Consider the following 18,353-nt stretch of genomic DNA (forward strand, 5'->3'; position numbering starts at 1 on the left):
CATTTTTAAGAACATAAATAAAATGGTTCATAATGAATTTCATTTCAAGATTTGGATTTTTTTTCTTTATTCTGCCAGAGACAGAGGACATCAGCATTATTATAAAGAAAAATTTTCAAAAATAATTGACTTGTTATGAAACCTTATGAAACCGATCATGTAATTTAACTTTAAAGTCAGTCACATTAGATTAGCCATAGAAGTCATGCAGAATTAGCTATTACTGAGACATTTAACTTCTCTTCAATTTAACTAATTGTCAGTGTGACTTGAGCTATTCTTTTGCTTATGCTCAAAAAAAATATGACATGATTAATATCTCAAAGACCCGCTACTTATTCAGGCTTCTCAATGAATAAAACAGTGCTGATGGGATAAAAGATATACATTAACAACCGTATACGTGATCACATACACACATGAGTTTGCTTCACATATGGGTCTAATCTCTTTGTACATCAATTACGATTTTCATGCTTTCTCCATAACACAATCCTGGAAAACATTTTGTCTTTTGTGTTGAGTGCTACTCTAATCTATTTATATTTTGCAATCACATTAAGAATATTGAAATGATTTATTTCTGGTAAGAGATAAGTAATAAGTAATTGCTGCAGAAAATATTGAAAAATATTAAAATTAAAATTTAAATGATATTTTTTTTTCTTTTCTCATCTTTGCTACTTTAAATCAACAGTTGGATGTTAGAAAAGCTATAAACTAAAGAATCAGAATAATAAATATGCATCTTTAACTATGGGATATGTGAAAAAGTTCTGGCACCAATCCCAATGGACACATGTGACTGTAAATCCCTCAAGTTGAATCACAGTTTAACAATAAAATTTTAAAATGCTGAAGGTGTTTCTCAAATTAGCAGTCTCCAATATGTTTAAATTCGTTTAATTTCGTTTACTTTGTTAAAATGTCACTTTTGCCTATTTTATCAATAGTCAATTGTCTTATTTTCTTTTGCAAACTAAAGACAATAACGTAAAATTTTTGAGCTCTTTCACGCATTTGGGAAAAGCTTTAGCTGGAAGAATTTTTTTCAGAGCTAAATTTTCCAATCAACAGAAATAATTTCTGCAATTAGGGTTTGTCATACAAAATGTGGAAGGACAATGGTAACAGTGTTAACGGGCATTTCCCTTACAGTCACCTTAAATGCATTGCAATGGCTTCATTAATTTAATATAAAATATTACGTTAAATTAATGTTATTGACGTCGTGATATTTAGTCAATTAGCATTTGAGACATGCATTTTTCTGCGACTTTAAAAAAAAATGAACACATTCACTTTGCCTGTCACAGACAGACACACTCTCTGTATTATTATATAGATTTATCTAGCTTTCAGAAAATATATACTTTTATATAAAAAACATTGTAAAAAACGGGATTTCTTTATCATATCTGAACATAAGTATTTAAGTGGTACTGTATTCCTAAAAAATGGAGTCAAGTAATTATAATGCTTACATACCTGTTGGATGTTAAATCCCACATTCGGATTTTACCTTCTGTTGATGACGAAAACAAAACAAATTTTTCTTGGTTTGGGTGAAATTTCAGCAAACTATATAAAACAAATAAAGAACGAGCCTACTATGACACCTTTAAACGCCAACTTTGTTAGACCCAAGCTAAATAATAAATTAATCTAGAAGCAACACAAAAGTGAATAGAGAATATTAGTTTGTGTCACACGAACAAAGATAATTATCTATTTTAAAAATTGGCTATTGCCTAATATCCTTCAGTTTTATCTTTTTTGCTAATCTTATATATCAATTCCTTGAGTGATTATGGCTGTCCACGGCAAAGTTGGACAGTACTTCATATATATATATATATATATATATATATATATATATATATATATATATATATATATATATATATATATATATATATATATATATATATATATATATATATATATATATATATATATATATATATATATATATATATATATATATATATATATATATATATATATATATATATATACATGAATGCAAGATTTTGTCATCGTCATTTTGCTGGCAAAGAGCAATTTTTTTCAAGTTGGTTGTTACGTTTCACAACAAAACTAAAGAGCCAGTGAAAATGGTTTTTTCAAATATTTATGTGTTTTAAAAAATGTAATTCCTTAAGATGGTTCGGAGAATATGTGTTCACCACTGCCAGCTTAGGTCAAAATTGAACAACATAACATCACTGCAAATGAAATCTTCAAATTTTATTTTTAAAGTCAAATTCAAAATTTTAATTAGCAGGATATTTGTGACCATTCAAATTTCGTTTCCTGGTTTAGATCGCATTTATACATAAACATTTCAACGACATTAGAATATCAACCTGGTAGATAAGGTTGTTATCAGCAGACGCATGGAGAAGCATTTCCAACACATCATTGCTTAAAGAAACCGTCCGGTGAAAAATGATTTTAAGATATTATTTGTAATTTAAAATTATCACATAGAAAATACCTTTTTTTTTAAAATTATTCACATAATAACACATGTAAACAAACTTTTTTATCGTTGTTGTTGTTAAAGCATTGCTTCGTCTTGTTGCTGCAAATGGCGCAAAACGTCCTGGGTTAAAAATTTAATATGTGTAATTATGCATGTGACGTAGAACAGTGGTGAAAAGCAGACTATGTAGCGAAAGTGTGTAGTGTATACAGTACAAAATATGAAACGCCCTAGAAGTTAACTGTTTAGAAACTTATTTAAAAAAACATTAAATTTTAATCTCTCTCTACAAATTATGAAATACGATTATTAATATGTCTTTGTTGTAAAAACATTTAGGGTACTAGGTTTTCAGTATGAACCAGAAAGATCAGATTCCGAAATAGCTTCACAGCCTAGGCAGATTTATAATGATGTTTGTGATGATCAGGTAGACTTTGATCCTCAGCAAAATTCTAGATTGTGTAAGCCTGCTGTTGGTGTCGTTGTGGTAAATGTGAGAGGGTGCCGACAGAGAAAGAGTGTGTTTGCTGTGTTGAAATCGATGTAATAAAATACTTTAATCTTAATGGTAGCGATTTATTCTTATATATTTTTTTGTAACTTCATGATAATTCTTTTAAGATCAGGAATGCATCACACATTGTGTTGTTGAAGGTGTGTTATGGACAGCCGTATATACAACAGCTACTTGGGTTTGCGTTTGCGCTTGTGTTTTCATTTGCACATCTGCTGCGAAACACGACGTTTGTGTACATGTACTTCGTACTGACGTATCTTTATGTTGTGTTGCACTCGTTTGTGTTTTGGTACGGCCTGTATTGCAATTGATAATTTGGATTCAACTTCAAATTCAACTTCATTATCGATTAAAGATAATTGTTTAGAATCTTCAACCAAGGCTGACTTCACCAACTAACAACGATTGATTAAAGATAATTGTTCAGAATCTTCAACCAAGGCTGACTTCACCAACTAATAACAATCGATCGAAGTAATAAAAAGAGTGGAAACAAAGATGATAAGAACATTTAAGGCTTTGACAATACCAATAGCAAAATAAGATGAATTAAGAACAATTTAATAATATTTTCAAGAGTAGTATTCCTAAAAACAAATTTGCTTACGTCTTTAGATTGACTTTTATCTTTGCTTGACTTAATGTTGTTTTTACTACCGCATGCCGAACAGCATGCCATACTAACAGCACATTTTTGATGTTTCTACGTTGAGACTTAATTTACAAAAAGAAAAAAAATGTTCTTTAGTTTGCTTTCGAGGGGAAATTGCGTAATGTCGCGCTGAAGCGGCCTCTTTTACATTTTGATCTTCAAGTTTTTTCTTCAGCAAAGAGCTTTTAGCAAATAATAACAGAACCTGCGAAACCTGTTAAATTATTTATAACACATTTTCCAATATATGCTACACGGGGGTATTAACTGACTTAAAAGATAAACGTAAATAAAATAAGTCAATAAGATATTTTGTTTTGGTCTATACTTTACCGGAGCGCGGTTTGCTTTGATTTTCTCACCACTGTTCAACGTCAGAAAAAAACATGTGTTTTTAGCCTCTCATTCATGCAGAATTATTCAGACAAAATGGCGATTCAAAGGTGATGCTTCACAAGGAAAATGAAAAAAGAAAACAAATCATATGAGCGTATTAATATATTATGTTTTAAAAGATGCAGATATTCTTTAAATTAGTTAAGATAATAAAACTTATTTTTTTACTGGACTTTTTTTACCTTTCTTGATTCATCCCAGGCACGATAACCAAAGTATGTTGTAACAATCCACCATAAAGTTTGTTGAAGTGTCTTACCATCTCCAATGCTGAATTATTTGACTTAAGGTTTTTTAACTTCACCTTCTTCCAAGGGACGAGTGGCATTGGGTTAATTGCCCATTCCAAGCTGTGTAAGTTGTTTTAGTCTGCTAGTCTGTGACCTGTTAAATTCTTTGTCAATAATACTTGAATCGATCATATTGTTGTTTTTTGTAGCTTTAAAAAAAGCTTTTTTTTAAAAAATATTTGTTAAAGTACAATGTTAAGTTTTGTATGTAGCTATATGCTTTAACGATTCTCAGGCAATGTTTTTTGTTTAAATTTATAGCTACCATTATAGTTGCTATTAGGTTAAAAGTTATAATCAGCACTGCAAATTTCCTGTATTAACCAGTTGAAAATAGCTTTCAGTTAATAAACTGTAATATTGAATCATACTATTGTGTGATTTTCAACTAAAAGTTCACGACAGCTGGTCTTTGGGCTGAGCATCCATGTTCCTCACACATTTAACAATTGATTTTTGCCCAGAGGTTCCTGAATTCCATTTTTCTTATTTAAAAGTTGAAATACCTGGGTGTGGAAGGGACTTTTTTATGTGACCTGAAAACTTTTTAGTTATAGAATTTGTGTTATTATATTTGTCTTGATGTCCCTTAATGACATAGTTTGGATTCACATTAGCCTTTTTTAAATGGGAATAAAATTTCGCGAAAAGTTATACACCATATCTCCACAACTTGCCCTTCCTCTCCACAAACGAATTTTAAGCTATTTAAGCTCTAGTTCTAAATTTTCTGCTTGTTTGGTACATTAAAACAATTCTTTAAAAGAAAAAATCAAAAACGATTACGATTAAATTTGTTGCAAACAATATTATGTTTTTAATCCACATGTAATTACAAACAAGCTTATTCAATGCAAAAAAACGAGACATTTTTGAACAATGGACGCGATAGGTAACACAACAGGGACCACATTTTAGTAGGCAGGTCAAAAGTAATAAAAAAAGGTTCTCATTTAAGCTGCATGATCTAAAATTCCTGATGACTATAATCAGCCCTCTTAGGAACATTTTTCTCAAGAGCAACAATAGCATTTATAGTGACCCTAATACATCTATGTTGAAGAGCGCATTTCAAAATGTTAAAAGTTAACAAACAACAAAATGAAATACTTGAGGACCAAACATGAAAAACAAAAATAGCTTATATGTAGACATAAAGTTTAAGTTTTATAGAAGTTTTAAAAATATTGGAGTTAGCATGGAATTACTAACCTACCAGGGCAACCAGGTTAAGTAACAAGATTCAACAAACAGAAGATGAATAAATTAAATTTATCGAAGAGACTAGTCACACTAGCCAAAAAAATGTTAGGGTAAGTTCGACGATAAAACAAAAATCACAACGTCAAAATTGAAAAAGAAGCCAAACACGAACTAAAAAGAATTGTTTTTCTCTAGAGCATAGTTCAGTTGCCACCTACAGCAAGGCTAAAACAAAAAACAACTACATCTTTTGCGCTTCAACTACAATATTAGAAACAGTTTATAACAACTTGTGGTAAATTAAATAATCACGAATATGTGTTTACCACCACCGGGGTGAATGATCATCACATTTGTTAGGAAAAGTATCACTAGGATTTAGAAAATGCTGGTATGGTTGTCTTTTGGAGAAAAATAAAATAATTAAAAATTAAGTTTTTTTGACTACAACAGAGTATCATTATAAGTAATGCTTTCATCAGTGTTGTCATCATAAGCTGTAATTCAACTTTCCGTAATTTAATTTTTTTGTTCCACAAGTAGTTACAAAGTTTATTAACGACTCTACTTACAACATTATCATGCATAGGTTGAAATTCCCAGCCATGAACATACTAGTATTTATATTTTTGTGTAATCTAAAAACCACCATGACAAAATTTTGCTGTTGTCAGGGTGTGCCTTGACAGCATTCACAATAACAAAAGCTGAATGCCATCGTAGATTCACAGAAAACTTTCGTTGCAGGAAAAACTGAAAAGTTTGTTGATTTTTTTAGTGAGTTAGTGAGTTGATGATAGCTGTTAGCATTTCTTTAAAATAGAAATACACCAAGAAGAGGTTCATTACATGTAAAAAATAGCTAACTATTCATACAAACACTGCAATTAATAAGTCTTTATGATGCAGCAAGTGCACTCTGCTCTGAGAGTGGTGCAACTAAAGTTAACATTTTCTCTACCAAAACTACCAAAAAATGGGAAAACAGGTTCAACGAGCCACACATTGCCCAAAAAGAGTAATAAAATAATGGACCATAATTTTTATGCCTGTAAAATTTTACACATTTTGATATTGGGCAATATGCAATGACAGTGGTGGTAAAAAGATTTTGTGTCCTATAATAGTTTACACGACTTAGTTAAAATATATCACTGTGAGATGACATCATTCAGTTAGATCACTAAGAAATTTCAATGTTACGTGACGAGGGCATGTGCATTGTAACGTCATCATCATCATTCTCAGCTTAACAACCGTTTTCCATGCTAGCATGGGTTGGACGGGGTATATTAATGACCCTCTTCCAATCTGATCTAGACTGTGTTAGATCTAAACTCAACTTCCTCTCTATCAAGTCTGTCCTTATAACCTCCTGCCAAGTCTTTCTCGGTCTGCCTCTGGGCTTTGCCCCAGGAACTATCAAGTCTCTACACTTTCTTACCCAATTATCCTCCTCCATTCTTTCCAAGTGCCCCAGCCAATTCAATCTTCTTATCTGGATAACAACTTTAATTCTACGGAGACTTAGCCTGCTTCTTAGCTCATCTGAACTCTTTCTGTCTCTCAGACTGGCATTACACATCCACCTAACCATTCTCATATCATTCCTTTCTAAACGGTCAAGATCTTCCTGCTTCACTGCCCATGTCTCACTACCGTACAACATAACACTAACGTAAAAGTAAAAAACGTAAAAAAATAAATCTGTGTAAAGTATGAAAACTACACTTTACAAAAACTGAAATTTGGGTTATGCAAAATGTGACGTAAACCTTTTTGAATGAATGAAGTTTTTATTTAAGTAGAAGGCTACTAAAACAAAGTGTTCATACCTTATAGCTCCTTGCGAACCTTTAAAACTATGTGTGTAATAATGTTTCGCTGTATCATAAATTTTGATGGTTGCATCACTAGAGCCTACAATAAAATGACTAATTTAAAGGACATACTAAAAACAGGCAAATATATCTAAAAGGCGAAAAAAAATTAAATTGGCTGTTTATTTGCAGCATTATTATTAGCTCATTATTTGAGGTTAACAAAATACAACTTTACAAAAAAATACATATTAAAAAAAGAAATACCCCCTACTGCAAAAAAAATATATATAAACATCTTCATGGAAATCTTTATACAACTTTAACAATAAAAAAGGTCATTTAGCTTCAATATTATCTTTGCCACTTGTTTCAATTCAAAGAATTGGTTAAACAGATGCACTTAAGTATTGACTGTCAACTTAAGTTATAAATCTTCCAAATGCAATAAATTAACATTTTTGCACTGGAACAACCAACAAAATGGAACAACAGGTGCAAGGAATTTAACTAGTGCATGTTACAAAAAAAAGTACCAAATGAAAGGACCCTAACCTGGAAAACAACCACTAAGAGTCAAAACAAAAAACCTTATAAAAGTATACAACTCACCTGTAGCAAGTAATGTTGATGTACTGTCAAACACCATACATAATACTGAAGTTTTATGTGCTGCCTAAATGCGTAAATTTATCATTAAAACACCATATTTGCAGTAAACAATTTTAGCTAGGTCTAAGTTTCAACAAACAACACACATACACATCACAACAAAAGGCTGGAGTCGTTGTTCTACTTAAAGATTGGTGTCTTACATAGTTTAATATTGCACACACAATATGCATGTTTTGCATTTACTTAACGTTATTTGCTTCTGGGAAGTTATTATTGACACAAGAAAGTGTTTTTTTTTAATACTGTGTCACATGCAGTTCATGTATAAATCTAAATAGGAACAACACAAGTTGAAATAAGATATATGATTACCTTTTTATGAAAATAATTAAATCAACAAAACCAAAAAAAAGGGACAATAAATAAAAATAACTCTTTATGGCCTGAAGATTAATACTCGTTTAATCCTTGGTAATCACATCTTAGTTATCCACAGAAAATAAAAATAAAGCAACTATATTTTGTGTAGATTATCCCATCACAGTGCAGGGAAAACTCAACCATGATAAACTCCACCTTCTAAATTAGATAGCAATCGTATTGCCGTATTTAATTTTTTGCAGAACATAAGACGTTGAATTTTTTTAATATGAATCTGATGTAGAGATAGCTTTCAAGGGTGACTTAAGTCTGTTCTACAAAACTAAGCTGTCCCCAACGAGTTTTGTACTATCAGCATATCGGAAAAGTGGGATGCGAGATGCTGACCATGACACGGGATGCAGGATGTGGGATGCGGGATTCAAGAAGCAGGATGCAAAAAAATCATCGAGATGAAATAATGACCGCGTCAATGTTATTTTTTTCTGGCCATGTATTCAGAAAGCTAGGGAATCATGACTTGGAACTGAAGACAATGCAAAGAAATGTCACGAGGAGTAGTGCAAGGGAAAGAAGAGGAAGACATATTTTAATAAAAATAATAATAAACATTTTTTTTTTAATTTGATTGAGAATTAAATGAGAATGATTAAATGAGAATTAAAGAACAGAAACCCCTTTCTGATGTCTGATGATGAGAGATGGTCACATCTGGATATTTATTTTGTGATTTTGAGCTACCTTGTACCATGCCAGCACTCAAGGGGCACATTTTTTATTGAAAAATTAAGTTATAAAGTACAAGTAGCTATATACATTTTGTTTATGTAGGTTGCTACATAAAAATTTTTCAAAGGATTCTGTCATTTTAAATCAAGATAGCTAGCTATTTTGAACCTTCCAAGCAGTGAACAGTCAAGAATGGAGTCAGACTAGTTAGATATGCATAATATTTATGTTGGTTGGCACAACAAACAGAAACCTATTTTTCATAAATAAATTTCTGCAAATGTTCAGGTTTCTTTTATCGAACAGAAACGTATTTTTCTTAAATAAATTTTAGTAAATTTTCAGGTTTCTATTATGAATTGGGAAACTATAGCAAGAACTGATATTCACTTGTAGCAGGAAGACCTGAAGTCTCAGTCCAGGTTAAGACTTATTACAAGGTAAACTGTGTCACACTTGCATATAATGTGTCAGAAATCCAGTGGAGTGCTTATAGCAATACAACATCAAAGGTGTAATATATGTGATGCTCTCTAGGAAAATCGACCGCTTCTATTTTTAATTTGTATTTTTAAAACAATAGAATTCTGTATTTTGTATTTTTAAAAATACAAATTGCGTATTTAAAAATACGCGTATTTTTTTAAAAACCGTATTTCGTATTTTCAAAAAATACGGAATTCGCATTTAAAAATACGCATATTTTTTAATACGAATTTCGTATTTTCGAAAATACGAAATTCGTATCAAAAAATATGTATTTCTAAAAATACGCTGTAGATTTAAAATTCAAAAACATAAAAAAGGGATCGTCTCCGAGATGTTTTCATACGATTTTTATTATATAGGATTCGTTTCATTATTTTTTTTACATCGTTTCATAATCGTATTACGAATTAAATGTTTTAATTTTTTTTCACGAAACAAGGCTTGAAACGATTTGATTCGATTGTCAAAATATCGAAAGTAAGACGATGCTAAAGGTACATGACGCATTATTGAAACGAAATTTGAAATAAATAAACTAATTAAAAACCTATTAAACTTGTGAAATATAAACTTGTCTTTTCTTTAAAAAGTTGCCGCAATCATAATCGTTACCGTAATGACAAGAAAATGTGCATATGAAGTTTTAAAGTTGGCGTATTTCATTTTAAAATGACGAGAAAACGTTCCTGCGAAGCTTCAAAGTTGCCGTATTTCGTTCTACAATGACGAAAAAACGTCTCTGCGAAGCTATAAAGTTGCCGTATTTCCTTCTAAAATGAAGAGAAAACGTCCCTGCGAAGCTTTTAAGTTGCCATATTTCGTTCTAAAATGACGAGAATAATTTCCTGTGAAGCTCTAAAGTTGCCGTATTTCATTCTAAAATGTTGAGAAAACTTTCCTGTGAAGCTTTAAAGTTGCCGTATTTCATTTTAAAATGACGAAAAAACGTTCCTGCGACGCTTCAAAGTTGCTGTATTTCGTTCTAAAATGACGAAAAACGTCTCTGCGAAGCTAAAAATTGCCGTATTTCCTTCTAAAATGAAGAGAAAACGTCCCTGCGAAGCTTTTAAGTTGCCGTATTTCGTTCTAAAATGATGAGAAAACTTTCCTGTGAAGCTCTAAAGTTGCCGTGTTTCATTTTAAAATGACGAAAAACGTTCCTGCGACGCTTCAAAGTTGCCGTATTTCGTTCTAAAATGACGAAAAAACGTCTCTGCGAAACTAAAAAATTTCGTAATTTCATTCTAAAATGACGAAAAAACGTCTCTGCGAAGCTAGAATTGCGTAATTTTAAAAATACGAAATTTCCGTATTTCGTATTTTTAAATACGAAAAGAGGAGTGGTCAATTTTCCTAGAGAGCATCACATTATATTCATACACCAACATTCACAGGACTTATGATGAAGCCTATTGTTACTTCTAAGTTCCTGTGGATATTTAAAAATTAATTGTGAGTGACACCAGGTTGAACGATTAGTGCAAGTAACCATGTTGCAGATCCAGGTGGACACAAAAATAACTTTCTAACAACTTTGTACTTATATGGCATAAAATTTAGATTGAATATTTGACACTGTGCTTCAGAATCACATTCCTACTTCTTTTATGCTGGATAAGGAATTTGGTCCTAAACCTGGGACACATATCTGTCTGACTTATTATAATCCTGAGAATCACTTTTTAAGTTTTTCAGGACATGTAGGTTGTCAAAATTGATATGCTGTCAAAAACAGTTTATCGGTGTCTCTAAAACTGGTTAAATTCATGAACTCAGAAATTATGATAGTAGTGAACATTTTTTAGGGGTTCATCTTATCAAACTGGTCTAAAAACATATATTTCATAGCTTATATGAAAATAGGGTAAGACATTGGTTTAAAACCTAAGAAATTTCTCAGCAAGAAATTTAAAAATTTATAAATCAAAAAATTTTTAATGTTAGATAATGCAAAAGTAATCCTAATGAAAATTTTTCTGATGTTTTTTTTATCAAGAAATCATGATAACATGATGGACAGTAGAATTTTCTGCAGGTGTTCTCAAATATGTGTAATATAAGACTAAAAACGATGTAATTTTCCTCTTAAATTTTGACTTTTGAACCAGCTAAAAATCACAGCATTTCTTTCATAGCTAGCTATAGTGAAAAAGTTTAATATTCTAACTTGACTCATTTTACTTAGTAATACCCAATAAATGCTAGTTTAATCCTAAATGTAGCGTAGCTTGGCTACCTGTAAGAGCAACCTCAAACACCGTTGTGGTTATTTTTATAAACATACACACACAGTGGTTTTTCTGTATAAGTACTAAATTTTATGTGTACATTCCTTGCACCAAAGAGACCTGTACATAGATCCGAAAAATTTGTGTTATTGGCTCATTCTTTATGAATGAAACCACGTAACAAAGAAACTGCGCTTTGCTATTTCCCGTAACCTATACCAAGATTTGGCTGTGATATATATCGGAATTAATTGTCTTCAAGAACTAAAACTTTTGGCGGAAAAACTTTGGCAGAAAAAATTTCGGACACAATTTTTTTTTTCAGCAGAAAAATTTTCAGAAAAGATTTATAAAGTCAAGAAATGTATGGGTAAGTCCTTTGAACAAATTTTAACCAAATTTCAAAAGTAATGATTACAGGAAATGACACAAAAAAGACTAGAAGCATTTAAAGTGTACATATTTTTAATCAAGATTTAAAAAACGGTCTTCAGGATCCAACTTTATAGATAGAGCCTCAGCCAAATGTGAAAATAATGAAAATAATAAGTTGAAAACCAGCAGTTTTTATTGCTTTTATGATTACCCCATATAATTTTTATGCACTGGTACTTTTTTAAAAAAATTAGAAAAAACAAAATTTTCAGACAAAAAAACTTTTGGACTTCAGACAAAAAAAAAACGAAACAGTTTTTCCGTCTGAAAATTTTCATTTTTAATGTAAGTAGAACAGAGAGACCTGTTATATAAGATAGCAGAGAGACCTGTTATGTTAAGTATAGCAGAGATACCTGTTATGTTAAGTAGAGCAGAGAAGCCTGTTATGTTAAGTAGAGCAGAGATACCTGTTATGTTAAGAAGAGCAGAGAGACTTGTTAGGTTAAGTAGCGCAGAGAGACCTGCATGGTAAGTAGAGCAGTTTAGGGATAACTTTTTTTGAAAAAATCCTTCTGGTAGACTCTGTTTAAATAAAAACACACAGTCCATTACTAACACAGGGCTGAGTGGTTAGCCCAGGTAAACAGTGTTGCACATCCGTAATGGCCTGATACACTTTTCAAAAAAAATTTATCACAGCTTTGGTTTAAATAAAAACACAGGAAACAGTCTGTTGGGGGACCCAACATGGAAACGCCAGGTTAAACCACAACAAACTTTGTCACACCCCATTGAACTCCCGATAAAGCGATTAATAAGTGTCACAAACAGCGCCACACATCCTGGTAGGGCACTTTACTACAGGTATGCAATATGTTGTGAATCAAGTGAAGCGCATACAACGTTATATAGTGTTTGGGGTCTAGTTTTTCTCAAAAGATATCTTTCCGGCAACTTTAGCTGAAATATAAACACAGTTCACAACCTGTTGTTACCTTGTCATAACTAAAAAAGTAGGCTGACTTTCTTTTTATTTTGCAAAATATATTCTTAAGAAAGTTTAAAAATCAATTGTTACAGTGGCCTGACTACTTAGTACAAGTAAACTGTGCTGCAAATGAGCATAGGCGTAACAGCTTTTTTCTTACAAAACAGTCCGTTTTTAACACTGGGCTATGCGCTTAGTACAGTTAAACAGAGTTGGGATAAAAGCTCTTTTATTAAACTGGATAACACCCTTAAAAGAGTAGGAATAAACTAGTCGGTGGCCCGTGGAAAAATCGACGGGTTTGCCTGTCCTTTTTATACCGCATTGCCTGCGTCTTGCTACTTGCGGTACCATTTTGCGTGACAGACAAACAGACGTATATGGGTATTATAATGTAGATACGGCTAGCTAGCTGATTTTAGGATGTTCCCTCAAAATCTACATTCATAGCCAAAATCTTAAAATTGGTGGTTTAAGAAAACATACAGAAAACAAATATTACAAAATAAAAAGCTTTTGAAGATGAAAAGGTCAAACGGAACGCTTACAAACCTAGCACTGAACACACCACTTCCAAAATCAAAATGGCTGCTACAAATGGGCGAGCAAAACAAAGTTGATAAAAATATATCGCATTTGGTATTAGTGTATATATAAAAATTTTGTATTTCCGTAACAGAAAGCGTCTATCTCAAACAGAAAGCGTCTATCTCAAACAGACAGACAAAATACAACTATTATTATAGAGACAAGTTATTAAAACCCATGGAAGAATCCACTGAAATTAGTGTGCTTCTTATCACAATAAGGTTTGTTGATAATTTCATAAAGAACACTGAAAAAAACGTTTTAAACGAAATCCCAATGAGGAATCCACTCAACAGCATTTCAAATGTTTTGTATGCTTCTTATCACAAAATGATTTGTTGTCAGTTTCATTTTTAAGACACAAACAATTAAAACTTTTAAACGAAATCGACAACTATAATAACAACGTTAACTGCCAGTGACTTTACTCGTATAACAATTTATAACAAAGCTCTTGTCACGGTAAATTTAAATGCGCATGCAATAAAATTCCCAACTAATAAAATCACTTTATTTTATCACATAATTTGTTTTAGAATCAAAATCGTGAACAAAACGTTTATAAAATACAGAACATTTTTATAAGGGATACATTATAGATGCTTCTAAAGAAAATTGTAAAAAATATAATCCACTTTGGCTATTATAGACAGACAGAGGGATACACTTAGAGTATTATTATGGAGATTATTATTTTATTATTACTATTAATTACCAAAGATAGCCTCTTAAGTTCCTAATAATACTGTTATTAAAAGAAGGTCCAGCGAAAGGGTTTATAGCGCATTTAAAGCACCGATTTAAGCTACGGAAGGCGTGTAGGCACAACAGCCGCTCAACTAAACAATCGTCTAAGATATTGAACCAATTCTCATACTTCACCTTACGCAGAAAGGATCAATTCACACTTTTACAGCCTCTGACAAGACTTGACTGAGGTTTGAACACAAGGAGGTGAACACTCTACCACAAGGCTACCAGTCAGCAGAAAGTAGCTTATATTTTGTTCACATGTGTGATGTACAGGAGTACATGAGTTTTTTAGATATATACAATTTGAAACTTTTTAAAATGGGGGAAAACCTTAGCAGCATAGAGTGTGGAGAAAGGCGAACAAAATTTACACAAAAATACATTAAAAATATAATAAAAGCAACCAAAAAAAAGATTTTGTGCCTGCCCAGTTGCCAATTTTTCCACCATACAGTAAACCGAAATTATGCTATCTTCTTATTTTGGCCTTGACTGTGATAACGCAAAAAACATACCTTCCATTTTCGAAGTAATTTTCTTTCTTCAATATCATACTGATGTAATAACAAAGACTTTGTTGCTGTAACAAGAATCTAACATAAAGCAACATAAAAATAATTACAGCGTAATTGACAAAAGCGATTTTCAAGCATTATAAGCATGCTTTAGTATATCGCAAAAGTTAGACAACTTTAAAAAACACTCTATGTAGACATTGTTCCACGTAATCTGAACCATACAGAGACCCATTCATAGAGTCCTTAATAGAACCTCTCCTTGCAAAACCATGGACAAGTCTTATTTGTTTTCTGCTGTGTCATGCATCAGAGAGAACTTTGAAGAGTATATCATCCTGGACCGCTTTTTGATACAACATACAATGGTAGCATTTGTGGTGTTTTTTCCTTTCCTTTATTTTCACTTTGTAATAGCAGCGTAACGTAACTTTTAGGTGTAAGACAAATCTAGTGTATTCGATTTAATAACATGCATGATAAGCTACTTGGGAGATTTTATTAACATATTTGTATTCTTATTGGCGCTGTACCCTATACTCTTTCACCATTGTGACAAGAACAACTAACTAAATTTTAAATGTACATATCAAAGAACTAAACAATTCATTTAAAGAAATCTTCACAATATTCTTTTTACTTGTTCGTAATTCTACTGCTGTTTTTGTCATGTTGGCAACTTTTTTGCTGTTGTTGTGTTAACCTATCACAGCAATTATGATGGCATTGCTGAATGCCCCAGTTGATTTCTAGTGTGGTGTTAACAAGTTAGGTGTAATTCACATTCTCACATTACATTTGTTGATAATTTGTAAAATAAATGCAAATAAAAAAATTATACTTCGTTGTTTGGGGAAATAGAAAAACAAGTTATATCGTCTCCATCCTACAAATAAAATTTATTAAAAATAAAGAATATAACTGACTCCTGCTAGAACCCCTATATTTTTATCAAATGGCAATTAAAATTCATACATCTTTAAGTTGGGCAATCTTTTCACCAGTATCAGTATCAATAATTGTTATCACATCACCACAAGTGCAATACAACTGTTTCCCACTTGCATCTATCTACAAGAATGTGAAAATATATGCTTCAAATCTAAAAAATTGTGTAAGCTTTTGTGTAAAAAATTGTGTAAGCTTTTTATTAATTCTGAATATTTATACATGACAGCCACTTCAGTGTTGGAAACACTGTCATCAATTTAGGTCCTGTGTTCTGAAAGTATACATTAGATATACACTGCTTACCTAATTTCCCTCACATGCCAGGTGTTAACCCGTATCTATGGTTAAGGCATTTGCTAAACATGCCCACGCTATGGGGCGAACCACAGATCTTGTGATTACGAAGCAGCTCCATAACCACTAGACCACGCGCCACAGGCAAGGCCAAAAATGGCACACATTTCCAAATGCCCACACGTGCCAAAATTAATTAATTCATTTATACATTTATTGGTAAACTTCGGAGAGAATATAGAAAACATGTTTTTGTGGGAAATATTACTGTATTAATGCAAACTAGTTTTGGCCTAAGAGCAGTAAACAAGTGTTGATGTTGTTAGACATTCATGCATTAATATATGTTTCTAAAAATTTAATGTTTTGTTAGTGTCTTTATGTTTTGTAAATTTAGCATTCTTGCCTTATTTGTAGTCCTGTGGATTTTTGTTTTATATTTATATCATTAGGGTATATAACAAAAATCCATATATACTCTCAATTTTTTTTTCACTTTGTTACTAATTTTGTTATTAACTAATGCTACATGTGATGCTCCCTACGAGAATTAACCACTTCTATTTTGAAAGCATATTTTTAAAACAATAAAATACAAAAAAATACGAATTTTGTATTCTTAAAGATAAAAACTTTGTATTTTCAAAAATATGGATGACATATTTTAAAGATATGAATGTTGTATTTCTAAAAAAAAAATAAGAAATACGAATGTCTATCTAATTTTCATATTAATAGCGTATATTTTGTAAATACAGTCGACGCTTATATTGAACTTTCACTGTATTAAATTTTTTTCGGGTCCTTCATTCATTGCATTCTCTTGTTGGGAAAATTATGTTCTATATCTTGAACTCGAACTATCTCTTTGTCAAACTATTTCTCTGGTCTCTTCAGCTCATTTTATCAAGTTACCTCGAACTTTCTCCTTTTTTTTCGAACGAAAACATTTGATAAAAATGGTTACCAAGCGGAACCTTGTGGGAGAATTAAAAAAATTTAAAATGTTTTACAGCTTTTTCTTTTAGCAACAAATAATACTATTAACCATAAATACTGTTTTTTTCCTGTTCCTCCTTTTCGGCTAAACAATCTAATCAAGAATGTAAACTTTCGTAAAAAATATGGGTATTTTGCTATCTTAAACTATAAATTCCTTTATCTCGAACTTTCGATATCTAAAACTTATTTATTGGTCCCCTGACAGTTTGAGATTTCGAGCGTCGACTGTATGCATTATATATTCGATTTTACTCCAATACCAAGGCTCTTAGCCCGAATTTAGCGTCAATTTGTTAAACAGAATTGTCACTTTTACCTTCGGTTTACACCGCGCAGCTCCACCATATTTAAATTTTACATAATAATTTGCAGACCAGATGCCTTTGCAAAACTGAGCCACTGTGTGAAGTAGATTATTTTTAAGGCAGGATCACATTTATTTGCTGTAATTGCACAAATAAACAACTATAAATCTGAACATGCGCAATATTTCTTTTTAGCTTACTATGCAAGTGTGTGTGTGTGTGTCTGTAACAGGCAAAGTGGATATCTTACTTATGTTGAATTTTCTGACGTTAAGGCACAACGTCAATACCACTACTTTAATGTCAATATCTTATATTAAATTAATGAAGCAATTACAGTGCACTTAAAACTTTGAGGCCAAATAACTTGAAAACGAGGTCGTAACATCAATTATTTCTCACCACGTGGGTAACCAGGGACCAATATGGGTAAGTTTCCCAACCATGGGTCCTTGAATCCGTTTCGGAATGGATGGGTTGATGACGTTATCAAAAAACCTTTAAGGCGAGTGTAAAGGAAAGTGGGCATGATTTTTACAATCCAATATCATCTCTAAATAACATTTTTATAACCTTATATGTAGATATTTTGGAAGCTCTTCTTTTTCTCAATTAGTGATATGACGAAAAATATTAGGTCGTTTGAGGTTTAGGTGTATACAAAATTTACCCCAGTGTCTCCTAACTAATGTTTCTCTTACGGCTGAATTTTTTTTTAAATTTTTTGACCATTCTTCCCAGCTGGGCTGTATCTAAAAAGGGTTTTTA

The 18,353-nt window shown here is 31.7% G+C and overlaps 1 protein-coding gene across 1 annotated transcript in view; it reads right to left on the reverse strand.

Moving 5' to 3' along the window:
* LOC130647190 (transducin beta-like protein 3) overlaps nt 1-18,353 on the reverse strand; it is an 86,565-nt gene that overhangs the window by 44,383 nt on the left and 23,829 nt on the right. The window contains exons 4-9 of the mRNA XM_057452958.1: nt 16,009-16,104; nt 15,875-15,919; nt 15,034-15,111; nt 7,982-8,045; nt 7,385-7,469; nt 1,489-1,581 (exon numbers count right to left, since the gene is read on the reverse strand). Of these exons, the coding sequence (XP_057308941.1) occupies nt 1,489-1,581; nt 7,385-7,469; nt 7,982-8,045; nt 15,034-15,111; nt 15,875-15,919; nt 16,009-16,104 (461 nt within the window). The remainder of the gene's footprint in view (nt 1-1,488; nt 1,582-7,384; nt 7,470-7,981; nt 8,046-15,033; nt 15,112-15,874; nt 15,920-16,008; nt 16,105-18,353) is intronic.

Source organism: Hydractinia symbiolongicarpus, chromosome 6 (assembly GCF_029227915.1).
Source record: "Hydractinia symbiolongicarpus strain clone_291-10 chromosome 6, HSymV2.1, whole genome shotgun sequence".
Lineage (NCBI taxonomy): Eukaryota > Metazoa > Cnidaria > Hydrozoa > Anthoathecata > Hydractiniidae > Hydractinia > Hydractinia symbiolongicarpus.